The sequence below is a fragment of the Notolabrus celidotus genome, chromosome 3 (assembly GCF_009762535.1).
Source record: "Notolabrus celidotus isolate fNotCel1 chromosome 3, fNotCel1.pri, whole genome shotgun sequence".
Classification (NCBI taxonomy): Eukaryota; Metazoa; Chordata; class Actinopteri; order Labriformes; family Labridae; genus Notolabrus; species Notolabrus celidotus.
In genome coordinates, this window is record NC_048274.1 from 10,779,387 (window position 1) to 10,807,176 (window position 27,790).

Genomic DNA, 27,790 nt, shown 5'->3' on the forward strand with positions numbered 1-27,790 from the left:
TTATTTTATTTTTCTGGTATTAATCAGACTTTATTTTATTGATTTTATCGTAATGATTTATTTTATTTTTCTGGTATTTATCAGATTTTATTTGATTGATTTTACTGTAATTGTTTTTTATTTTTCTGGTATTTATCTGATTTGATTTTATTGATTCTATTGTAATGATTCTTTTTCTGGTATTTTTCAGATTTTATTTTATGGATCTTATTGTAATGATTTTATTTTATTTTTTTCTGGTATTTATCAGACTTTATTTTATTGATTTTACTGGAATTGATTTTTATTTTTCTGGTATTTATCAGCTTTTATTTTATTGATTTTTACTGTAATTATTTCATTTTTTTTAAGTATTTAATTTTACTTTCCTCCAACTTGTCTTAGCCTTGTATAATTTTACCTCTTGCTGTTGTTTTCTGTCTCTCTGTTCATTTGTGAACCCCTTTGTGCTGCATGATTTAATGTATGAAATGTGCTTTATAAATAAAGAGAAGTTGAGTTAATATGCTACTATAAAGAACAGTATTTGGTTATGTACACCAAGCATTTCAATATGTGTCATAATTGGGATTTCTAGTAGGCTATGTGTGTAGTCAGCTTCTGCATTTCAACAGGAGTACTAGTGGAAGATTGATCTCCAGATGCAACACAACTGTTACACTCTATTCTCTAAGTCAAGTCCTATAAAGCATCATAAACATACCTTGCTAACCCACAACTCCAGCCTGCCCCTGACCGATTCATAATGAACTAGTAGTTTATGGGTTCATTGGGTCAGAAGTTAGTCCGGATATTAAATTACTCTGGGCTTCTTCTTGTAAACACATCTGGTGAACTGGTGACAGCCATGGTTACAAAGCGTCTCTCTCTTCTGCTGCTTGGATATTCACACCACTGGGACTACGGCTCAGTGTCTCAGATGAGATTATTACTGTAATTAATCAGTGCAATGTGGAGTGATGATTAACAGCCCGGCTGATTGAGTGTGAGTTACAAGCTGAGCAGAAAGAAGACAGTAACAGAGCAGAAGTTAGCTGCTAGCTTAGTCTGACTGAGACTGAGCAACTTAGTCAACAAAAGCTGGCCGACTTAATCCGTGTATTAAGATGTGGATTAGAGAGGTTATGATGACTCATCTTTTAGTAGACCAAAGTCCACAACATTTAAATGTAATGGGTGTGAAAGTTGTTGCTCGGCGTCAGATGGTCACTGTTCGTCATTGTTACTGGAAGATTTCTGATGATGCCAAAGAAAAGATCAGAGAACATCCAAGGCCAAAACTAACAAGAACACAAGTGTGTCTTATTTTCTGGTGTTAAAAGAAACAATAAAAACACTGATTGGAACAAAGGATGAGGTTTATCTCTGAAGTCACAGAGTTGTGGGAAACAATGGAGTGCTTGATGTTGCACAAACTGACGGCAGCACAGTGTATTTATACATCCATATTAGTCAGGCTTGAGCTCCAGCCAGCTAGGCCCAGGGCTGGGAAACAAAGAGCAGCCACCAATCACACACATGTGCACTTGTCCCCGCACACGCACACGCACACACACACACACACACACACACACAACATAGCCATGATCTACCAGTACAGTCCCTCTTTGTTCAGGCCACAGCCAGCCTGGCTTGGTCCTGCCTGGCCCACCATAACACACAAATGATAACAGCTCGCTCAGGCTCTTCAAAGGCAGAAACTAATCCTGTTCTTTTGGGCATGCTGATGAATTGACTGAATAAATGAGTGATGAGATGAGCAATAATAACCCCTCTGCAGAAAGCTTTGCTAAATAGGGTTAGCTCAGGCATGCAAGTTGTCAACACATACCTCCGACTCTGTGCAGTCATCAAATATGTTACACAGAAAACGGCACAACCTGAGCACACACTGCCAACATTTGATGAAATCTGTGCACTGTAAGCCCGTCCACTCTGCTGCAGAATGAAGAGTAAGCTGATAAGCTTAACTGAACTTTTGGGTAACAGAAATATGTGTGTCAGGGTCACATACCCAAGTAGGCAGCACGAAGTAGACAATGATGATCCAGCAGAGAAACATGCGGTCAAAGCATCAAATAATGTACATTTATCAGATTTAAAAAGAGATGAATATTGGATATGTTTGCATATAAAAGGGAAGCTTACTTGATTAATAATGACTAATTAATTAATTATGGAGCAGGGGTGGGATTTAATAAGTGTTACTTCTTCCCACTCCTTTTTGGAGATGTTACAGAATTAGGGATGACCACAATTAATCGAGTATTGATTAATTGATTGTTAAGAAATTACTCAAAACACGAATTTTTGTTATCAATTTTCCATCACGTGGAACAAACATCATGTGGTCTCATATTACACTCAGCTATCAGGGAGGTGTTTTAAGTTTAAAGCATGTTTGGATGTGAATCAGCTGTTAAAGGTGTTGCGCACAGCGGAGACGCTCAGCTTGGGGCTGCGGCTGCGCGTCAGGTCTCCACAAGCACTTTTTTAAAGTGGATCAATACAAAACTGCTTCCAACAACGACACGGACACGAAGGTTGACAACTTTACACAGGACATTTCCTACCTTTGGATACGAAGGCAACAGACTTGGGGGAAATTCAGGTACGCTATGTTTGCAGAGCAGCAACATCAGAGCCATCTGAGCTTTTCTGCAGCTGGACTGATTATGACCCGGTTGCGCTCCTGCCTGACACCTGATCGAATACACATGTTTATTTTTCTCAATAAGAACGAGTAGACAGAAAACTGGACTCTGTGAGTCTAAAGTACTTTTCTGTTAGTAGTCTCAGCCTTCACTTTATAAGACTATGTCCGCGGAGAATATTTTAATGAGCCTGTTCGTTGATATTCTGCGTGTCAAACATGTACCCGTATTCAATCCCGTCAGTTATATGCATTTTGTTGCTGTAGAAAATACAAATTAGGGGTAAAACAACGTATTTGGCATTGTTTTTGACGTAAGAATAATAATGTTTTTTTAATCAATTAATCGATAATTGATCGTTAACATTTCCAAAAATCGATCATGGAAAATACTTTAAATGTACATCCCTATACAGAATTCATATCAAAGGTGCATTTCGATCAAGAGTTCCGGGGTCTTTTAGCCCCCAGAACTACTTCCCACTGACTAAAAGGTTCCTGTGCCCCCCTTGTTGTCTGCATTTTGACCGTGGGCTGAAGCCCCGGGTTGATTGTGAAAATCAGGCCAGTGACGTATGGAGAAAATAAAATCTTAATAAAAAACTAAACTAGTATGCATTCTCAGGAACTCCCTCTGTGTTTCAACAACTGTGTAAACTCCACAAACACCGTTACGTTCAACCAAAAGTCCCAGGACCTTTGAAAAGTACCACCCCCCAAGCAGGGGGGAGATGTTCTACCCCTGAACTAAATTTAGACCCTGGTTCCTCCAGTCGAAACGCACGTAGTTCAGGGGTAAAGTCCCTAGTTCCGGGGTAAAGTTCCTGCGGTCGAAAGATGCTTTTAGTGATGAAACAGCTTTGTTTTTTAAATTTTTTTGCATGTTTTAATGTTTGCTTTTTTTTGGGAGGGTGTATTTTTGTTTATTTTTACATGTTCGAAATAAACACTTTCAAATCAAATCCAAAAAAAGGAAGCTGATGAAATGACAGCTGACACCGAGGTCATCTTGTGAGTAATGTTACATGCTCTGAGGAGGTTTTGAAGAAGAACAACACGAGCTCTTTATCAGTTCTTCACCAATGAAACTGTTGTCCAGCGGTCCATTACTCACCACCTCTCCTCATCCAGCTTCCCTTCATCTGAACCACAGGAATCCGTCTTGGTGGAGGGGTCGGTTAGTACAGTGGGCGTATTAAAAACTCAATCCAACATACTGTTTTTGACAAACACAGACAGGAGGAAAATATGGGGCAAGTTGAGAAAAGATGAAAGAAAGTGGTGGGGACTGACATTTCTCTCTTTGGAGAGAGGGCGATTGATTGTTCACACAGCTAAAGCGGGAAAAAACTGAGCAGCAGGGCTAACAGCAGCTGCAGCAGAGTCTGGATGACGACTAGTGTGAGGTAAAACCCTGACAAAGCTTTAGGTCAGTGTGCCTGCTCCTCTCTGATAGCCTGAGGCAGGATGTTAGCGAGAGCAGCCACAGCACCCACAGGAAAACACTCCACTTCCTGTTTGCAGGAAATAGCTTAAGCTTCCAGAATAATCACGGCGCACACTATTGAAAAATTCTTCCTTGGAAGTCTGAACCCAACCACGGATCTCAACGGTTGAATGAGTTTAGCTTATTCCATCCAAAGATCCAATGCTGTCATTTATTTAGGTTGAGTGCCACATAAAACCCAGATATGAGCCGACGTGGTTCTAATGTTTCACAACTTAAAGGCTTCTTAATCTGAGCTTTCAATGCATGCCAGATGGACACTTACACATTTTCAGCCTGCTTTTTTAAGAGGATCTTTATTCACAAAGTTCTGTATCAACATTTGATTCCTGGTGCATCAACAAGTGTACTTAAAGTGACTGAATATCCCACGACACATGTTAATGCTCAGTATGACCAGGTCCAGTGTTTATTATTATCATCATTATTATATGATTTATCCAGACAAAGGATTTTAGTCATCAGAGAAACAACCTGGGTTAACCTTCTGTTAACTTTGTGTTAAACGGCTCACCTGCTGGTACAGCTTGCTTCACCTTGCATCCTCCAACCCAAAGAAAGACTCACTCAAAAGAAGGGATGGGACATCATTAATACAGTAAAGCCCTAAATGTTGATATTTCTCATGAAAAACAGGCCTTCTAAAAAGATTTCACTCTATCGTCTGTCTGATGACGTCCACAGGAAATATGGAGCCCATGGACTCAAGTTTCATGCAAATACGTGAAGTTATTATGTAACTGGTGGGGTCTGTAGTTAGAGGAGCAAAATTAGCTTGCGAGAGCACAGCTTGTACGACATGATTTGATTAAAGTTAGCCACGTACAGGACCAAGAGGAGTTCGCTGTTCCTCTGCATGGCTTTTAAAAAGCAAACTTATAAAGCAAAGAGTATAACAATCAAACTTTTGGCATTCATGTAGCCGTTGCCTGATAACTGTGTTACCACTTGAACGCCAAGCCACTCATTCACACGACTTCACGACTTCACAAGTTCCATTCGAAGGCAGTAATATATTGTATCATGTCTGATCCCTCCTCCAAAGGTATGGTTGTGTATTTATTCAAAAACACAAAGGTCGGGGCTCTGGTGGCCTAGTGGTCTAAGCGCCCCACTTTCAGAGGCCACAGTCCTCATCGCAGAGGTCGTCGGTTCGACTCCCAGCCAAGGCCATTTGCTGCATGTCTTCCCCCACTCTCTACTCCCCACACTTCCTATCCCTCTTCAGCTGTCCTATCAAATAAAGGCATGAACGCCCAAAAATATAAATAAAAAAAACCAATAACAAATAAAAACACCAGGGTCACGCTGTTTTCTCTGGTCAGTCATCAGTCTTTGTTTTTCTTGTTTTTCCCCAATTTCTTCGAGTTTCATTGTTACCTGGACGATTTTAATCCGACACATTAGACAACAAATGTTTAATTTGATGTAAAAGATAGAAATTGAGTCCTTTATTGCAAATATTAACAATTTGCATGTAAGGGAAGACACAAAAATGTGACGCCAACATTTCAGAATCAACATTTGATAGAAACACCATCCTGTACCGGCTCGCTTCAACACTGGGGCAACTGTATCTCTAACTGGACCCAAAGGGGAAAGCAGGGCAGCCGTACACTCAAACAAAACATAATTAGAGACAAAAGCACATGCTCTTTCTGGAGGGCATGCAGTCAACAGTAAACACATGCAGAGACAAGCGTCTCAGATGAATGTGTACTGTACTACCTCATCAAGCACAAGCTATGTTACAAAAACATCAGCTGTCACCTTCCACACCAAACAGATGAATTCAGCAGGAGCCATTTTTAGGGCAGGTTGTCACAGGGATGGGAGGAGAGAGGGCTGTGTGCACACACATGGGTTGTGCAGATGAGGGCAAGTAGCCAATAGGCAGATGACGATGATGATGATGATGATGCAGAGCCTCAGTCAGCAGCGATGTACGGTTGTGCTGACATGCTCAAATATGCTTGAGTTAATTAATCTCAAACAGCAGCCCTACTCTCTCACACGGCTCCCTGAAAACATCTCCATCACAGCTCTCCTCGCCGTGACACACAGGATACACAAACACACCTCACACTGAAAACTATCTGACACAGAGTCACTGCTGGAATAGTGAGGGTAGGAATAAAATAAAAAACCTATAATCCAGGCTTTTGGATTAAAATGTTAATCTGAGCCATGCTTCTCGCTGAAGACTACTGCTGCTGTCTCATGAAAGCAGACAGAGGGGAATGATAGAGGGACGGATGAATACACCTTCAAAGACAGATGTGGGCTATTGTAATAAAATGTTCTGCCATGACTGCAGTTATTCACAGCTCCTGATTCAATCACTTCCAACCCGAATAGATGCAAAGTTCCAAACCAGGTCTGCACCTTTACAATCTGAAAAACCTTCCAGTTATCTTTAAGATAAACGACTCTTTGAGACTCCTGTAGGACTTCACATGGATTACTACAGAAGCCATTTAAATTAAAATTTCAAAAGAAGCCTTAAAGTGACTCCATTAATCAATTAATCCAGCACTAGCCTCCTTTGAGGGATTGCTGATCCAAATCAGGAACACGCAGCGGGATACGCAGATTTTTAATTGAGAAAGTAGAATGAAAATTGTTTTTTCACTTTGTTAGCATCGTAAGCTCTCATCATGGGCAACGTGAGATCTCTGGCTAATAAGATGGACGAGCTAACAGGACTAGCCAGGAGTCAGACAGAGTTTCGGGAATGTAGCATTGTGTCCTTTACAAAAACGTGGCTGCATCGGGATATTCCCACAATGTCTCCATTGACGGCTTCCAGACTGTCCAATGAACCGGGATAGAACTGAGATCGCTGTGGGCCTCCGACCATGTAATCTGCCCAGGGAGATCTCACATGTCGTACCGGTAGCTGTTTACATCCCCCCTCTGCCAACCTGACTACGACGGCCAACGTTCTCAACGCTGCCATAGCCAGACTCTAGACAGACCACCAGGGTGCCCTCTTCCTGATCTACAGGGACTTCAACCATGTATTTTCTACATAACTTATTGTGTCTTCTGTACATACTTTTATCATCATTATTTTCATTGTATTTGTATTTATATCTTATTAATTACTTCCTTATATTAATATTATTTGATATTCTTACTTAATGTGTATAGGAAAAACTGTAATGACTGAATTTCCCCTTCGGAATAAATACTGTATTTCTGATTCTGATTCTGGAGTTTAGAATAAAAAGCAACTATGAAAGGAAATGTGCATCCAGGATCTTTGGAAGAGGCTTATAAGGAGATGATTGGCTAAAACTACTTGATGCTCTACGTTTTGAAACCCAATGAACAGTCATTTACTCAGCATGCTCTCTTGACTTCCATTTAAGACTGAATTGTCTCTAACAGTGCAAACACTTGATACCTGATATCAATGTTTACACTATCAACTTCTAATCCAGTGAGTAATATCCGTTTCACTGGAGCCTCTGAGTCAGGTGCAGCAGGCTCTGGCCATGTTGACCACAGAGCTGTGCGGCGGGTTGTTCTCTCACCCAGACACACATCTGAGCTAGGCAAGCATCTCATGTGCAGCTTATCCAGCAGCAAAGTCATTGCAGCTCAACTACACGTTGAGTTCTGTGCCTAGAGAGACAGGCAGCACTAAGGTCACAGAGGAGAGGAGAAACTGACTTTCTGCTTTTCCCCCGATCCTTCCTGTCTGCTTAGTTTGAGCTGTGGGTTTTAAACAAGCATCAAAGTTTCAAAGGGACGCTCGGAAAGAGGGGCTCACTCCCCGGACTGGAGGGATGTGTTTTTAAGAACGGGAGGATATTTTATGAAGACGTTCACTGCTCTTTTTTTAATTTGACGTACAGATCATAGACTGTAGATGTAGTATCCGTGACTTCACCCATATGTTTCTGAAGCGCTGGTTTGAAGCAAATCATGGTCGGGTGCCATATTGGAAATGCTGAACTCAAACAAACGTCTATCAAGCTAGTGTGAGGTAAAGAGGCGGGCTTTGAGCCTCCTCGCTAACAGCTTCAGTGTTCCCGTCTGTCAATCAAGTCAGCCATGCCCTTATTTGGGCAAAACGCAAAAGAAATATATAGATTAAATTCAACTACAAGCATCACATGAGGTGATAACTCTGTATTGAGTATAATGGGAGTGGGAAGAAATTGCATCATGATGAGAGTCAGCCACTGTTATCAGCATTTATTGGCTTAACACACTTCTACTTATCTACTGGTATCAGCATATCTGTTGTTTGATATGAAGAAGCTGACTTACACTACCAGTCAAAAGTTTGGACACGCCTTCTCATTCAATGGTTTGTATTTATTTCAATTATTTGAAACACTGTAGATTAACACTGAATGCATCAAATCTATGAAATAACATATATGGAATTATTTAATTAACAAAAAAGTGTTAAACAAAGCAGAATATGTTTTATATTTTAGATTCTGTAAAGTAGCCCCCTTTTTCCTTCATGACAGCTTTGCACACTCTTGGTATTCTCTCAGTCTGCTTCATGAAGTGGTCTCCTGGAATGGTTTCTAATTAACATGAGCCTTGTCAAGAGTTCATTTGTAGAATGACTTGCCTTCTTAATGTGTTTGAGACCATCAGTTGTTTTGTTCAGAGGTAGGGTTAGTACATAATGGATAGCCCTATTTGACTACTGTTGTAATCCATATTATGGCAAAACCAGATTATTTCATAGTTTTGATGTCTTCAGTATTAATCTACAATGTTGAAAATAATTAAAATAAATAAAAACCATTGAATGAGAAGGTGTGTCCAAACTTTTGACTGGTAGTGTTTACTGAAAGCTGTAAGAACTTGCAGGTGTACGCTCGATCTGTTTTTGTGTCTGTAGAAACAAACTGTAAAAGCCAGCGCAGTGAGAATGATAAGCAGAACCAGGCCTGGAACTTTTGAATCCAGCCAATCACTGTAAACATAACTATCAGTATTCCCACCCTACCCCTCCCATCACACACACACACTCGACAGGAATGTGCAGATAAGGAGGCACGATCTCTCTCTCTCTCTCTCTCTCTCTCTCTCTCTCTCTCTCTCTCTCTCTCTCTCTCTCTCTCTCCCTCCCTCTCTCTCCCTCCCTCTCTCTCCCTCCCTCTCTCTCCCTCTCTCTCTCTCTCTCCCTCTCTCTCTCTCTCTCTCTCTCTCTCTCAGCCTGTTTCTCATTCCAAACAGTTCCCTCACCTTTTCCTCGGCTCACACTCTGGATCTTTCTATGTTAATCCCCCCTCTCTGTTTCTAGTTGTTTACTTTCTCACAGACACAAACACATTTAAAGAGATAATATGAGGTGACTGGGAGTGGGGAGATGTTGTTTCACAGAAGTAAAATACGAACTGTCAGAGGCGATATAAGTTGGAATCACTCTCGACTGTGCAGGCAATGTGAAAAGATTTATGGTCCACTAACAGCGATTACTAATATATGCGGTATATTAAATTCCAGAAAGATTACCACAGTGTAAATAACAGGGAACGACTAACAGAAGCCATATTTTACTATGTGCTGTATAACACTTTTCCACTAATCATGAGAAGATGTAGCTCAGGACGGACCACAAACAGCTTTCTCCTTTAATTATCAACACTACTGATAAAAAGACGCACTAAATGTACTTGTGATCACATAGAATTTCAACCCACAACGTTGCAGTGAGTCAGTTTTATATCTGACAAGCCACACAGTTACGTTTAAAGGGGACATATCACGCTTTTTTCATCAATATATATTGGTCTAAGAGGTCCCCAAAACATGTCTTTAAAGTTTATGCTAAAAAACCCACTTTGAAATCAGATTTTGGTCTGCCTGAAAAGTCCTCTTCTTCATTCCTCATCAGAACACTCTGTTTTCCCTCTGAACACGCCCCCTCCGGAAGTGGATGTGCCTCGGCTCTCCAGCACGTTGATCTAATGTTTACATGTTGGCTGAATATACACGGCTGCTCAGAGATCGCGTTACTTCAACCCTCTGAATCTGATCCTGACGGAGAGGCGCCTGTAGCAGGACCTTTCTGAACGATTGGTCATAGATTTAGTGTTTCTTGTTGTTTTATTTATCAGTATGTAGACGTGTGTCTTGGTACACAGCTACAAACATGTAGCTATGTGGCTATGCTAACTAGCGCTAGCACTTATCCATGATAAATAAAAATCATCCACTAGATCTTCAAATCTGCAGACGTGGGGAGTAAAACCGACCTCTGCCAGAAAGGCAGCAGGACCTTTTATGAAGGATTGGTCACAGATTCTGTGTTTCTTGTTGTTTTATTTGTCAGTATGTCGACGTGTGTCTTGGTACACAGCTACAGCTACAGCTACAGCTATGAACATATAGCTATGTGGCTATGCTAATTAGCGCTAGCACTTATCCATGACAAATAAAAATCATCCACTATATCTTCAAATCTGCAGACATGGGGAGTAAAACCGACCTTTGTGTTTATTAAGACAGCCTACAACTAGCATGCCTCCCTCCTAAGCTCCTTGTTAGCACACATTTGTGCAGGTATTGAAAAACAGGGGGGGGATTCAGTATTAGTTTATACAGTCTATGGGCTGAACAAGCTCCGAGCTCTGACTCCGTGACAGACCGGATATTGTTTTGACGTAACAAAAACACGGAAGTCTGAAACGGCTCGTTTTAGACACATTTACAGAAAGGTGGAGAAATCAAAACAGGGGCAGAATTGATTTTTTTCATTCTCGGGGGGTTTGTAGACATGCCAGGGACACATATTTCAAGTAAAGAACCATTAAAAAGTCAATTTTGCATGATATGTCACCTTTAACATAAGTCAATCAATCAAGCTTTATTTATAGAGCACCTTTCGTACAAATCAAATGCAATTCAAAGTGCTTTATAGCGATTGAAAACAAGAAAGAAGCAGAAATAAAATAATGGCAAGACATGTTTGAAAAAAGTATTTTAAAAGACACTAATGCACACGGACAATAATAAAATGTGTGTAAGTAAAATAAGTTAAAGCATCAGATTAACATTAAGAATATAAACAGTTAAAATAAATAAATTGAAAAATTAATAAAATAAAAATATCAATAAAACCAAGTAGATAAATAAAAAACAAATAAAATAATAAAACAACATTAAAATCCACATAAAATTAAAACTTTAAGTAATAAAATTGTTAAACCTTACATTAAAGCCAACAAATACGTTTTTAGTTCACGTTTAAAAGTCTCAATAAATCTATCAACTCCTCCCAGATCCTCACAGGCTGTTCTATCGTCTAGGAGCGACGTGGCTGAAAGCAGCGTCACTGAAAGTTTATGTTCTGCTTGTTGGAACAGCTAAAAGAGAGGAGCCAAAGGAACTGAGAGGACTTCCTGGTTTATACGCTAAAAACATCTCTGGGATGTAGTCTGATGCGAGGCCATGCAGCGCCTTAAAAACTAGTAAAATCATTTTAAAATTAAGATGAAAAGAAACAGAGAGCTAGTGTAAAGATTTTAAAATAGGCGTAATGTGTGCTCTCCTTCTGGTCTTCATTAAAACTCTTGCTGCTGCAATTTGTATTCATTGCAGTTTGTTTATTGTGTTCTTTTTTATTTTTCATTTATTTATTCATTTTATTTGTATTGTTATTATTATTATTGTTGCATATATTGTGTTCTTACCCTTAGGATTGTGGGGTGGGGTTGAGGTTAGGCTGGGGTTGGGATCAGGGCTGGGGGTCTTTTCATTTGTATTTCTATATATATCTTTTTTTTTAATTGAACATATTTTCAGTTGTTTTTATGGCATGTATTGGTCTCTCTGTGGTGCGCAGAGAGAGAAATGGCCTCACTCTAGAAATGTTCTTTAAACAATAAAATGCTGTTTTTGGAATTGAACGAACATGTGGTTTAAAATTTTCAGAGCAAAGCAAATAAAAGAATGCTGTAGTATGGTCCATGCAAAACTCTTCATGTGTATTTTTTGGGGGTTTACTTTACCTTAAACATGAATTAGAGCAAGTATAGACATGGAAAGGACCAGACTTCTGACTGAAACATACACTGCTGCACACTAAGTGAGCTAAACAAGCAGTGTTCCAAAGGTTAAAGAAAAGTGTGTTTTGCAGAGAAAGCAATGGATCTTGGTGAGTTAGACTGGGGTGAAACTCTCTGAACCTCATGGACAGGCAGGTATGTATACACACATACATGCTAAACAAAGGGGGGATTCAGCAGTGGGTCTCTGAGCAGCATTCTGTTTGCCTGTCTCTACAGTACACACAGGATGAGCCCAAATTAGCCACAACCAGCAAGGACAAACGCAGCGCCACAATGAAACTGTAAATACAAAGATTCTGCTGAAAGAGACGACACCATGTGAGTTTTCAAGCTCCAGTCAGAGCACGCAGTGGGGATATTTACCACTGGAGTAAAAACATTATCACATTTCAAGTTGCACAACAACTTTCAAACTACGCAACTCTGCACCACAACTCATAGTCTGCCGAGTCACGTGGTGCCATAAAACAAGAGGCCAAACCCACTCAATGGCATTCCCAAGCCTTCTGAGGACTTAGCTACAATAGGCATGTTGTGGAACAGAATCTATAGTGAATTAATGAGTTACTGTTGGAGCAACCATTTTCCCAGCACTTAACCGGCGACATAATTACCAATCCCCCCAAGAGATGAGAGACAGGGAGGGGGGTGCATGCATTCTTCAACCAGATACACAAGCACAGAGAGATAATACATAAATGACTTCTAATGACATCCAAAACAGGATCCGCAGCACCCATACGAGACAGGAAGCTTTACACACTCCAGTGCATCTAATGAAGGAACTACAATGAGCAGTGAATGAATGCTGCTGTGCTATAATGTAGCTTTATTATCTTCTTATATCAGTGTACCTATAGCAAATTACTGAACATTAACATTGTTTTCAAAAGGATGGAATCATTAGGATACATTAAAGTGGAAACAGATCCTCTAATTGTCAAAATCCTTAAAGTGTAGCTTATGATGCTAACAGTAAAGTAAAATCCTTTTTAAATAGGCCTGCAAACTAGCTAAAATGCTAACAGCTAAACAAGTCTGCACTGTCTGTTTTTGAGCCACAACATCAACACCTGCAAGCTAGCATACTATAAATAGGCCTTAAACATTGAGGCTCTTTTATACTAGGGATGGGAATTTAAAGTAATCCTTGTACTCGATTACTCAAATTACCTAATGAACGACTACTCGAGTACTCACAATTATAATTTTTTCCCATCTTTTCCATTCTCATAGTTGTTGTTCTCTGTGATGGTAGCTTGTACTCTGGCTCGATAAACGCGATCAGCTCTTTGAAGCCTTCTCCTTCCACAAAGCTTAATGGGAGCATATCTCCAGTTACCATTTTGGTTATTAGCAGGCTAACCTTCTCTGCTCTGGTTTCATCACAATGACGTGTGCTAACACAGCTAGCAAAAGACGTGATGCCAGACTGCCTGTTAAATGTCCCCGCTGTTTTCTCCTTGTGCTTTAAGCGTATGTTGTTAAGCATCGAACTAGTATTTCTATAGTATGCAAGTTAAACGCCACATATCTTGCACTGCACATGAACTTCATCGTTTTTTTTCAAAGTACTTCCAGACATCACTTTTTTTAACTGACATGTCGCAGGTGTTGCATACAGTTCTGTATTTGTTTTGCTTTTGTTTTCGGTGGAATAACCAAGCGGCAAACTCCGGTCTCAAACGATGAAGCCAATGCGGAAGTGCTATAAACTGCAATACATCGAAAATCCGCTTGAGGCTGGCTGCAGAAACACCGGAAACCACATTGATAGGAATGGGAAAAAGACGATCTTTGCAGCATTAATAAATATGTTTACAGCCTGGTTCAAAAACCGGCTTGGCCCTACAAAGCTAATCTCTCTAATGGCACACACTGTACGGGGGGTGAATTTTTTTGTAACGTGACGGTTCAGAAGATATTAAGATTACGAGTTTTGCCCAAATAAGGATATGACTGACGTGACTCCCGGTCGGGAACGCACATCCATTGGCTAAGAGGCTCACACTACGTCACAGTTCCGCATTATCAATATGGCTGCTGCCGTCGATTTGCTTCAAAACAGCTCTCAGGAACAGATGGGTGACGTCACGGATACTACGTCCATATTTTATACAGTCTATGGGAATAACATATTCCTAGAGAGTTGCCGTAGTTGCCGTAAAACAGTTGTTTTTGCTGAAATCTGGCTTGGTGTGTACTAAAGCTGAAGCCGTGGCCGGAGAAGTCATACGTTTATATCCCGTTAATTATTTTCCTACCTAGTATATTCAGTTAGGCGAAAACAAAAAACACATGGTCACACATGTAACGCTGTATGAGTTCAAGTTATGTTGCCAGGTGCGCGAGTAACACAATGCTACTCGAATAATGGGGTCAATGGAGAGTACCCGAGTACTTGAGTATTCGTACCCATACCTATCCGTCTACACCTGCGCTATTCAACTGGTGGCAATCTGACTGAATGTGGCCCACTGACAACTTCAAAGTGGCCCCAACCTGACCAGTTGCACAAAAGTAGCTTGCGAGTGAGCCCTCCTACTTCATTCTTATCTTTGTCGAGAACTGCACATGCACAATACCCGATCAGAGCGCAGGTTGACAGAAGTAGTCGTGTTCAAAACTTTCAAACCATGCTTAGCGGCCTGATTTAAAAAAATGTTGATGTGGACTGGACTGCAAGTTTTTATTTGTTTACTGCCAACTCCAAACGCAAGGACAACATGATGTATGATTTGCAATGAGTGCCTGCAGTAATGAAAGAATGTTATGTTAGGAGGCATTCCTTTGAAAAACACCCTCAGGAAGTGAGGGCCTTGGTATGCCATAAGCAGAGGCTTATTAGATCCATGACATTGGGGGTTTGAACATGCGAGTAAGCAGATTGTGGCTGCTGGGATGACATGTCTTACATTGAAGGTATGGAGGCATTATAATCAGGGGCTTGAACATTGTCTAGAGGGACTGGTACGTGAAGAATAGGAAAGTGAGAGGGTATTATCTTTCCAGACCAAATTTGAAAGTACAGAGTTTATCTACAGCGAATGTACGCTGACGTATAACCCCGCTGCCGTCCTGCACAGCCCAACAGAGAGACACAACCATTTCTCCTGTGTGTTATGGACTTTCAAAGAGACTAAGTGGCCATACACTGACCAAAGTACCAAGACAATGAGTGCTGGCCGTTGTGGATGAAGTGCTATACGATGATTCCAGACTTAAAGTTAGTGTGGCATCTGCTGTTAAAAATGGACCCATCTGACAGGGATGAGAATCTGGCTACAGATGTTTTTGAAAGGCTGTTAGATGAACTGAAAGAGGCAGACGTCATGCCTATAGCAGTTGATGAATGCACAGACCAAACTAATACGGCATAACTGTGCATTCATGTCAGATTTTCTACCAAATATGTGACAAAAACTGTTCTACTGCAAATCTGAAAAATATTCACAAATCGTTCCTAATTTGCTACATTAATTTGCATTTCTATAAGTTTGTGTTTAGCAAGAGCAGAGACAAATATTTTAAATTTCCTTCTGAAGATTTCCGGTCCTGGTTCTCAAGTCTGGCTCAGTTCAAAGTGTATTTGAAAAGTCCTGGTTGACACACTTGGGGACAATTATGGATATTGGTCTTTCCCAAGCCCTAAGTGTGATTTTAGTTTTCTGGTTGTGCCAGATTCAGTCTGGGCTCAATAGCTCAAGTTAACTCTTCTGTGATGGGGATGTGTTTTGCCGTTTTTTACTAAATGCTTGAATACATGTTGAAAACGTAGAAAATAATCACACTAATAATTTTATCACCTTCATTTCCAACACTTTTGTTCATAGATAATTTTTATTATTCTGCTCTACAGTGTATAGTTTATTTTTATTTTACTTTTAATTTATTTTAATTTAATTTAAATTTATTTGTATTTTATTTTAAATTATTTTTTATTGTATTTGTATTTATGGATCTCATTTTATTCCCTCTTTCTATTTATATTTTGATATTTACATACTGTTTATAAGAGCACACTGTCTGTAATAACTGAATTCAGACTAAGTCAAAAATAATGTGTTTCATCCTTGGCACTCTTGAACCAACATCAAAGAGTCCAATTTCAACACAGTATGAGAAGAAGTGTACTGTTTCCATTGGGGAACACCACTGCTCTATAATAAAATACTAAAAGAATCATATAATGACTGTGTGTGTGCTCCTCTATTCCGTCTGTTGTATAGTGTTCTGTTTCTGGTGATCAACTCTAAAGGTTAGTTGAGTGCACATCCACAACTATATTTAGGTGAGGTACAGTAAAGCAGATTTAGAAAAAGGGGAAAAAAAGCAGAGTATTTGCACACTGGATTACAGCTCTTGCACTTTATTAGCCTGCAGGCAACGCTTCAACTCTACAGGCTTAAGCAAACCATCGTGCGAAGCAGAAAACAGCAGATTAAAGATTTGCTAAGATGATGACAGTTTTTGGTACACTGCGAGAAAACAAACAGCTCCTGATGTTGATGTGCTGATATTTACACAGAACTTAAAAACTAAAGAAGAGGAACAGAGTCAGAAGTGAAGAAGACGCTACACAGATGAAAAGGTGTTGAACTGATAGAGATAGGAGATCAAGACAACCTCTTAGAAACTCATGATGTGCTGTGTTATCTGCAACATGTGCATGTGAAGTAGGTTTATATTTAGCAGGGGAGGAATTCAATTATCAGAAAAGATTATACATCATGAACTAAACACTCTGCATTTCTTGTAGAGGTCTCTAAGAGAGGCAAAGTCCCTTATCAGGAGTCTGACTTCTGAGAAATAACACCCATATAGTGTGAGAGATGACTCTGCTTCACATCATCTGAGGCAGCAGACAACGTCTCCCACAGGCTGATGACTCTGTTTCCCAGACAGAAAAGACAGTTTTGCACTCCCAACACAGCGAAGGAGAGATAAGCAAATGAACATGCAGCAGTGTGTGTGTGAGTGAGTGTCAGTATGTGTGTGTAAAGGCATGTAGGGCAACAAGCCTTGGGATGAATCTGTTCCAGCCTCTTTCTCTCCTCCCTAACCAGCTGAGCCACGACTGCCACATGCACTCTCTCTTGTCCATCCCCGCTTGCCCCCTCTCTCTCTCACCGTCTATCTCGTGCACTCTCTCTGTCTAATACACACAAAACACCCTGTGTCAAATCCCCTGTGCCTGCAGTGGGAATGATAAATCCCTGCAGAGACCGGCCCTGCCCTGACAGAAAGGATGCAGGGCTTGGCGAGGAGTGTCCTCTCTTTGCTGAAGTAGTGACTGTTTGACGAGGAGCGAGGGACAAAACCGAGACTGAGGGTTATTCCACGTTATTATAATGCATCCATCTTAGGCAAAGAGCTGGATCATTTCATGCCAGCAGCCATGTGTTTCTTTCTGCAAAGCAAGGGTAAAACTTAAAAGCATAACCCCAGTGAGGTCTTCCTGAGGGAACCAACACAATACAATATTTAGATGCCATCAGGTCTGGGTTTTAGAGTCCCAGCAGCTACACCCTTTCTAGAAAGCTCGGATTTTGAAAACAGATTAATCTCAGTCAGATTTAAATACGACAAAAGCATTTGTTTGAAACGACTCAAGATGACTGATTTGACAGGAAAGATGATTACATAATTCAAGCTTTGTGCCTTTTTGAGACCTATGAGAACAATTCAACCTCCTCCATGCAAGGGTTGTGCTTTACCAATGAAGTGTAAGAAGCAACCACAACCAAGATACCTCCTGCTAGCTCTGTTGAACACTAACCGAGCCCAAAAACACTCCTTGACCCACACAAGGCAAGGTCATTCACAACACATTCCTGCTGCTGCATTAGAATGAAATAGAATTACATAGCGCTTTGGAATATGATTTATAACATGAAGAAGCCAAAGACCTATAAAGCTGTGATTATAAGAAAGATAGGCTGTCTTTTTAAGATCTGCCATGTGACTCAGATTACAGCCGGTACATCCCCTCCTCCCACCTCTTCCTCTCTGCATCGCATCCCTCCGATAACCCCTCCTCACTCAGAAGACGTCCTCTGTTTTCCCTTCTTTTTTCCTCCCCCTGCTCTCCACCTGCCTCCTGCTGTGTGTGTCTGCCCTGCATATCACTCTGGGGATGAAAAGATAAGCGGGTCAGATGTCCTTGATAACCGCCGCTCTCCAGAGTCCTCCTGGCTGTGAAACAACACAAACAGCTGCTTTCTCTCAGTGTTTTTATCTCGACTCTGACAGGAAGTGATACGAAGGTAACAAGGTGCTCATCTAATCTATCGTGTTGTAGAGACATTACACTTACTTTGCATGTTTGTTTTGAGTGTTAGCCTCTATTAGACCAAAACAACACAAGCATAAACACATAGACTGTATAAAATATGGATGTAGTATCTGTGATGTCACCCGTCTGTTTCTGAAGGGCGGGAGCCATATTGCTGCTGTTGAGTGATTGTGACGTAAAGAGGCGGGCTTTGAGCCTCCTCGCCAACAGCAACAGTGTTCCCGCCTGTCAATCAAGTCAGCTGTGCCTCTCATTGGAAGACTCGTAATCTAAAAATTGCCACGTTAGAAAAAAGTTCACCCCCCCTCACAGTGTGAGCCGATCGAGAAATTAGCTATCCAGACTACACTCATCTTTTGTACCAGGCTGTAAACATGTTTATTTCTGCTGTAAAGATCGGCTTTTTTGAATTAGTGTGTATGTGGTTTCCGGTACTTCCGGAGCCAGCCTCAAGTGGGTCCTCGATGAACTGCAGTTTTTAGCACTTCCGCATTTGAATCATATTTTTAGACCGGATGTTGCCGCTTGGCATAAACATATACTTTGGTAGGGATGGGCATTTCAAGCCAAAATACTATTCGATAATCATTGGCATCTATTCGTCTATTATCAGAACAATTACCCTACCACACAAACACACACACCTGTTCCGTTAACAGCCCGTTTGTGTGGCAGTTGCGTGAACCAGGAACAGGACGAGGTGCTGCTAGTAGCGGGCACTGACCGCGTCTGTCTCGATCTTTATGTCGGTGTTTTTGTGACGCAGCGCGCCGTGTGTGTTTACATTTTATAGCCATGCTCAGTCTCTGGAAATACGTGTGTAGTTGTGTGAGATTCAGAAACGGAGAAAATCGCTGTGACTGTTGCAAATGTTTTCTTCTTCTGTTTGCTAATGCGGTTAGCAAACAGCTTTAAGACGCTCTGTAGCCACCGTCTGGTGGGAATACCGTATAACAACCAGGCACTGGTACAAACGATGGAAAATTGTACTTTTAAAATGAGGAAATATTCAAAGTAACTCTTCGATTTTTACAAAGTGAACGAATATTTGAAAATCATTGCCCATCCCTATTTCAAACCAATAGGGTCACGGCTTCTGTTTTCAAAATGGACAACTGGCAGCCCTCTGATCTCCTCCACCTGCTCTCCTGAGGGGCTGCATCAAGAGCTTACAATCAAAGACTCCCCTGTTTGTGTGACTAAAGAAGCTTGTGTGCAGAATATGTTAGAGGTGCTTGAGTCGCATATTCTTTGCACAACCGATCGCCTCATCCTTCAGACTGTCGGGACGTAAAATGCTGTCTAAAGCGACCCAGACTGCACAGACCGCATGTGCTGTTCTTAAAATGAACTTGATTCTTCCCAGAAGCGTTTGATGTGACATTTCACCCAGCTGTTATGTTCTTAAGTCTTTCTTTTTTCCACTCAATAACTCCTCCTTAGACTGCCAACATGCTGGCCTGACCAACTGGAGAAGAATTCCTCTCTGGCCCTGTTTGTGCTTTCTGCATCCACACGGGGGATAGAAATGTAGGCATGTGAAGCCTTTGGGAGGTGTATCAACAGAAGATTGAGAAACCGGTGGTGTAACTTCGAGTCACAGACGCCAAAAAATGAGTTGCTCCACACTCCGTTTATCAGTTTCCACATCAGCACTGATTCTCCAAAAAGGACGGGGAGCCTAGGACACAGAACAAAAACATCACCCGCACTCTTTTCCTCTCCGTAGCACTTGCTCCTCTAATTACATTTCCCTCCTCCATTGATGTAAATGGCTATGTGTAATCATCAAAGCAAAATAGAGGCAGTTCTTGGCCCGCTGTGCAGCTCTAATTAATACAACCTCCTTCATCCAAATGCGTTTTCCACTTATTCCAGCCTCCTTTCTCAAAACAGGAGTCGAAAAAGGCTGGAGGGACTGCTGATGCTCTGAATTGTGCTGCTTTCACAGAAGTGAGCAGGAACAACCGAAAGCCAAATACAGAGAGTGAGGAGAGTTAACTCAGATCTTCCCGGCTCGTCTTAAATCAGACAAATGATGAGGAAATTCTTAAAAAGGGTGGATGAAATGTTTTACAAATTCACAACTGAACTGATGGAGAAAAACATGACACAGTGATTACTACAGTTAATAAAAATGTCAGTTTTATTTAAGTGTCTGAAGATGATGAGCGCACCAATGTAACTTAAGCTATACTTTATTTCTCTGCTCATGTGTCATCATAGCAATGACTGTCAGTCTGTCTTCTCTGTGTCTTCTTCCGGCCAAATTCCACCAGATCCGTGTCCGGTCTGTCTCCGATCCGTCACGGCACCGGTTCTGATAGGTTTCTATTCTAGTCAATGTGTTAACTCTCACTGGATCCGACTGCACCTCTGATCCGGCAGGTCAGAGCCCTCTGGATCAGATACGCAAGACTTCTGGTTTGCCGAATGCCGGAGCACGACGCATCAATCTCAACAGAGCAGATGTAGCGGGACAGGAAGGCAAAATGAAACAAATGAAAAAATCTGGTTAATTTTCAGAATAAAACACTCTGTGTTATCACCAGATCATATTTCACTTAACTACAACAACAAACCGTCATGATGAGCAGAGCCAGGCTTGGTGTCAACAGGTCAGAGGTTTTCAGAGGACCATAAAGACAACATGGATGAGGAGAGGAGGAAGAGAATCCTTGATTCAGTAATTACAGCGGGAAAACCTCGGTCACATGACTCAAGCTGTCTGGTGGTGCTGCTCCGAGAGAGCATGGAGCCGGACCGCAGTGAGTGGATCTGGTGGAAGTCCTGTGTTTCACTTTTAAAAATGTTGAAGAGGGCGCGGACGTGGTCTGATGGTTAAGTTGCGCGCCCATGTAGCAGGCGGCCTGGGATCGATTCCAGCCTGCGGCCCCTTTCCTGCATGTCATTCCCCCACTCTCCCTGTGTCCCACTCTATCAGCTGTCCTCTCCACGATCAATAAAGGTGTAAAAGCCAAAAAATATATTGAAGATTTCTTGAGTAACCTGACTGTGATACAGATTTGCAAAACTACAGTCTGATATCTTGAATGTTTCCGGACGTACCCAAATCATGAAGAGCGTGACATTATTTTCAATCCAGGCTGTGACTAACGGTCCAGGAACAGGACTAAACCAAACTTTGAATACCCTGTTCTTTTCCACCCCTCCCTGTGCCAGAACAGGAACTTTGGCACTAAACAGAGAGATCCTTTCCTTTCCCGACTTTGCAGAAACACACTCTCCTCCAAACAGCAATTAACACAAACTGTTATTCTGCATGTAGCTCTATGATAACAACCCGGACTGCTGCACCCGCTTCACTTCGGTTTGGTTAGACCAAGTGCTTTACTGTTCCAGCCAATGTTGTCACAGCTGAGTGAATGTTTAATACTTACCAACACATCACACTAACCTAATGACACACTATGACACTGCTGCACTACATTAGCACCACTGACCTGAGGGACGTGGAGTGGAGTGGAGTGGAGAACACACCCACAGCTGTTACTCTATTCCTGAAAGACGGCACCACCGCATTCTATTCCTATTTATCATTAACCGAAGCTTCCCTTGGTGTGTGACTAATACTGGTGTTCAAGCAGAGAGTCTCACCTCATCTGGTAGACATTAGTATAAACAACAAACCGTAGAGGAGGCTGGACTTGTTTTACAGGAAGCACGGTGGAACCTGTTGCCACAAAACTTAGTAAAAGCACATCTTTGTCACTGGTAGCAGCTCTTCATGTGTCTACTGTCTTTGCACTGTTAGCTAATCGGTGCACTGACCCCTAAAGAGAAGTCACTGGGTTTTCTGTTTTAAAGGAGACACAGTTCACCAGGCTGTTACGCTTGGGACACAAAAACAAAAACAAAGAGCGCTCTCTGCTGTTATTGACATTTTTAAGATATGCATTTATGTAAGAAAATCCCCCAGAAGCCTTAGGGTGCTTCAGCTGAATATGAGCAACAACCCTCAGACACTGCTTTTTAGGATCTGATCAAAGAAACCCTCTGTGCACCATGATCTGGTTATATCTATAATATGGTTTCCCCAACCACAAAAAAAAAAAACACATTTAAAGGAATGATACAATAATTCATCATCCAAATGTCTTCCCCTTGTCAGCAAGCACATATCACAACCATATTAACACGCCTGCTCATCAACTATCAGGCAACATAACTTCTTCTTCCACTCCTACATTCCTGCTTTTTAACCAAACTGATACCTCTGCTCGGCTGTCATCTCTCTGTCATCCAGCAGGAAAGCTTTCACTTACACAGGACTTCCACCAGATTTGCTGCGGTCCTGCTCCGTGCCCTCTCGTCCGTCAACACCCACCGGTTGCATTTCAGAACATAGCAAAGAGCAGGACCGCCGGGCAGCTGGAGTCATGTGACCAAGGTTTCACTGAATCACTGAATCAAGGATTCTCCTCCTCCTCTCCTCATCCATGTTGTCTTTATGGTCCTCTGAAAACCTGACCTGTTGACTCCAGGCCTGGCTCCGCTCATCATGGCGGTTTGTTGTTGTAGTTAAGTGAAATACGATCTGTGAGTGTTTTATTCTGAAAATTAACCGGATGTTTTCATTTTGTTTTGGTGCCTGACTTCCTGTCCCACTCGATCCAATCTGTTGAGATCGATGCGTCGTGCTCCGGCATCCAGCAAACCAAACCTATCAGATCTGGTGCTGTGACGGAGCGGAGACGGACCAGACACGGATCTGGTGGAATTTGGCCGTTAGCAGTACATGATTTTCAGCTAAAACCGATAACCGTCTGCTTCTCATGATCAGCACCAGAAAGATGAACAATAATATAATGTGTGTTTTTTTTACTGAGCTATCAATTGAACATGATTTTGTCTTCCCTCCTCGATACAAAAACTGTCCACACTCCATGAAGACTTATTACCAGATTGTTAAAAATAAAATAAGAGGACAACTGATCTGACTGAAACCAAAAAATGTCAGTCTCTGTGATGTGGAATATTAAAAAAAAAACTATTATATAGTAAAGCCAGACATATATGCTGATTTGCCAATATTGCTTGTATATATTGACCTAACAGTCATATTAGTATCAGGATGCTAATTGTCAGATAAAAAACAATGATTTTAGCATTGCATCACAACCGCTTGTTTGCACCAGAACGAGATGTTTGTACCGCAAATATTGTTTAAAGTTGTTTGTTTACAAAAGCAGTCTTCTGACTAACTTTGCTGATCATACAAGAGAAGGTCAGGGATAAGGTCTCTTTTCATTGCAGCTTAAAGAAACTCAAATTGTTGACCTGTAAATGTGATAGATAGATAGATAGATAGATAGATAGATAGATAGATAGATAGATAGATAGATAGATAGATAGATAGATAGATAGATAGATAGATAGATAGATAGATAGATAGATTCACTGTTCAGCACACTGTTCATTGTTGTTTGTGTGACTGCAAAACTTCACTGCCCGAAGGAAAAGCTTTTACAGTAACATCCAGTTCTTAGTTTCACTGTTCTGTTAAAAACAAACAACAACATTTAAGTACAAGTAACACTCTTGGCTCACTCCCAGCTGTGACCATAGTGTAGTAGTAAGCCTTATGTCAAGGTGTAACCGAGGCCCTCATAACGTCATCGACATGACGGAGCTGGTTTCGTCTGACTGGAACAACCTACCAAACCTGAATAGCACAACCTCTATTAGACTAACAGAGCACATTCCTAGCTTGTCAAACTGAAAGAAAGAATAAATCCTCTCACTGACACAACTGCTGAATAAACTGTCCATACACATCCAGGTCTCTAAGAACTGACCCAGTTAAATCATATCAAACTTTCACTCTCAATTCATTCTTCTTCTTATATATGTTGGGACCGCATGGTGCATGTGTGGAAAGGTAGAGCTCAGCTATTTCTTACAGCCTAATATAAGTTCAAATGCTACTTTTCACATTTGACCCAGTTTTTCAGCTAATCTGACACCTTCAAATGTGACTACATCAGATAAAACTCAGAAAGGTATGCTTTGTTTGGCGGGTACTGGTGAATGGACTGAAATTACACATAGCTGAATACAAAATTAGGGAGATGGAGGAACCCCATCTGAGGCTTCATAAGGGAGTAAAGAATAGCTCTTAAGTGAACATATCTTTTGCAAACAAAGCCTACAATTAATCAAAACATGAGTCCAAAATATTCTCAATCTGTGCTAATCTGATCAGAAGTAGTGCAATCTACAGTGTAAGGGGAAGCTCCTTCCTCCACATCCATATGGATTCACCTACCCATTAAAACTGGTGATATCAACAGGTAGTTGATATCACTGAGACCCAGCATGAACACAACTCGAGGAATTATGTATGGAAGCTAATCAGCATTAAAAGCTACATATTTAAAGCTAGCATAGTAGTACTCTGGCAGGTACTGGTGAATGGACTGAAATCACACATAGCTGGATGTAAACTTGGGAGATTAAATATTCATCAGCTTCAATTGTGCTAATCTGATGAGATGTAGTGTAATCTACTGTACTCTGAAAGGGGATGCTCCTTCCTCCACAGCCATATAGATTCCCCCACCCATTAAAACTGGTGATATCAACAGGTAATTGAGCTGAGACCCAGCATGAACACAACAGGAGGACTTATGTATGGAAGCTAATCAGCATTAAAAATTACATATTTAAAACTAGCATAGTAGTACTCTGGTGGGTACTGATGATTGGACTGAAGTTACACATAGATGTAAACTTAGGGAGATGGAGGGACCTCATCTGGGGCTTCATAAGGGAGTAAAGAGGTGTGTGTTCCATTAGATAGACCTTTGCAGAATAGCTCATAAATGAACATATCGTTTGCAAAGTAATCAAAACATGAGTCCAAAATATCCTCAAATCAGCTTCAGTTGTGCTAATCTGATGAGATGTAGTGTAATCTACTGTACTCTGAAAGGGGATGCTCCTTCCTCCACAGCCGTATGGATTCACCCACCCATTAAAACTGGTGATATCAACAGGTAGTTGAGCTGAGACCCAGCATGAACACAACTTGAGTACTTGTGTATGGAAGCTAATCAGCATTAAAAGCTACATATATTTAAAGCTAGCTTAGTAGTACTCTGCTGTGTTATTTAGGACTTAAAAGCAAAATATATAAACACACTATTACACATACTGTAGTACTGTTGGTGCTACCAAAGGTCTACAAAGTTATATAAGCAGAGGAAATTCCCTTGTGTTTCCATTTTAGCCAGGGTTAGCATTTCAGTTTATAACACCCATATCGTACACCAGCGGCTGTGCTAACCCGGACAGGTACCCACCTTATTCAAAGCCTTGGAGGACATTTCCCTCTGCTATTCCTCTTCGAAAGTGTCAGGTTAAAAGTTGCTGGGGTCTCTGCTGTGTTAATCGCTCAGGTTAGTGCGCTTCTTTTCCCTCCCAGTTGTATTTTCGCCCAGCTGCCGCCACGCCGGGCTACGATGTTATTTTATTTGATCCAGGACGACGGGAAACATGTCACGGAAAGCCGTTTGGAAAGTCCAAAGTTCATTATCTTCTCTGAGTCGCCCTGGGAAAGCTCACGTTAGTCCATTCAGGGATCGAGTCATGGAAGAAACTCGACTTGAAAAAAAAGGCAAATGAAGGCCACCTTTGCTCTTGTGTTTCGTCGCTAACCACTGGATGAAAAGTTGGGAACAGCAGGCATCACTCGGACGGTGTTCTAACAGCAATGGCAGGCTGTGGAAACCTCTCCCTGCTCTCCGCTCTGCGAGCAACGGCCGTGTTGTTTCTGTGAGGACTGAACCATCACAGGCATGCGGGGGTGCACGGCGGGGGGAAAAAACGAGGGCATGGTCCACTTATCAAGAAACTAATCTTAAAAAACAGATTTTTTTTTCTTCCTCTTTCTCTTAATTCAAATCACTACATTAGAAAATTTTAAAAAGATGCTGTTTTTTTCTATTTTATTCTATTAGTGCTAAAAAAGCGTCCACCCCTGCCATCCCGTGAAATAAAGCGTCCGGGATACAATAAGGAGAAGCGACGCCGCTGTCCCCACTGATGCTGAATGCTCACTTTCACTGAGAGATGATGATGAATGTTGTATTTGGTCGCTGCACAAGGATTACAGGAGACTTTAACCCTCCCGTTATATTGCGGGTCAAATTTGACCCTTTTCAAAATCTATTTTAGGCAATATATGCCTTCCAAACTAGCTAAATACAGTATAAAAATCTGAGCAGCATGTGACAGTAGAAGTGTCTCGTGTTAATTTATCAAAATCACTTCATTTAAAAAAAAAAAAATGAAAATGTAAAATAAAATAAACAAAAATCTATGTCATGTAAAACCACTGTATTTATATTTTGGGCTTTCCGATGTACTTAAAAAAAAGTTTTAACATTAATTTTAAGGAAAAACGAGTGAGTTATCCTCATTGAACCATGATCTGTGAGAATTAAAGAACACCAATGGACTAAATCTTGATTTAAATGGTTAGTAATGGAATTAAAATTAGATTTAAAAAAATGTGTATTTGGATTTTTTGGGGTTCTGACACTTTGGGGTAATTTAATTTCCCACATTCAAATTGACCCAGGAACATTATTGCTGTTCCAGAGAAACGAACATAGCAGGAGGGTTAAAAAAAATAAAAGCCTCTCTCTGTATTCTGCCGAAATACCCTTTAACGCAAGTGAAAACAGAATTTGCTACACCAAGCCTGACCTTAAAACAAATCAAAAGAATAGCAGTATGTGAGCAGAATATTTAAAAAGTTAGTTGCATAACAAATGACTGAGACTATTTAGTGTGTGTGAGGAGGCTTCTTTGTAGGTGGTTGTGTCCTGGTAGATTACAAAATGAGAGAATAAACTAAACATACATCCCTCAATTGAAAACATTCCTCCGGAGAGAGAAATTGGCAGTGCTTGTGGTTGATAATTCACCTCACAGGAAACCACAAAAGCCATTCAGTGCAGTTCCTAGGACTTCCCAAACCAGACCCCACCCACAGGATGCAACAATCTCAGCGTGTATTGTTTTACAATTTACTTCTGTTTTAAGCAAACAATACATGCAATACTGAAGAGAGCCACAGGAGAAGCACTAAATGAGGAGGCAGTGTTAGAGTATTACAGTTTTCATTTGCAAGTGTTACAGTCACCTACATGTGACACAGAGACACATCTTATCTTTTTACCCTATCTTTTACAAACAAACTGAGCAATCTCATACTCTCAATCTAGCTGTCCTAATTATCACTTCCTCTCTGTGTGCAA

General features: G+C 41.0%; 1 protein-coding gene across 14 annotated transcripts in view; it reads right to left on the reverse strand.

The window, feature by feature from the left end:
* Positions 1-26,289, reverse strand: part of tjp1a (tight junction protein 1a) — a 70,066-nt gene extending 43,777 nt beyond the window's left edge. For 9 of the 14 annotated variants that reach the window (XM_034679606.1, XM_034679602.1, XM_034679607.1 and 6 more), the window contains exon 1: positions 25,829-26,288. In XM_034679606.1, coding sequence (XP_034535497.1) covers positions 25,829-25,852 — 24 coding nt within the window. In that variant the 5' untranslated portion in view covers positions 25,853-26,288. Of the gene's footprint in view, positions 1-25,828 lie in introns of all 14 variants that reach the window. The other 5 variants (XM_034679605.1, XM_034679594.1, XM_034679599.1 and 2 more) reach the window with 1 other exon arrangement.
* Between the last annotated feature and the right edge of the window lie 1,501 nt (positions 26,290-27,790).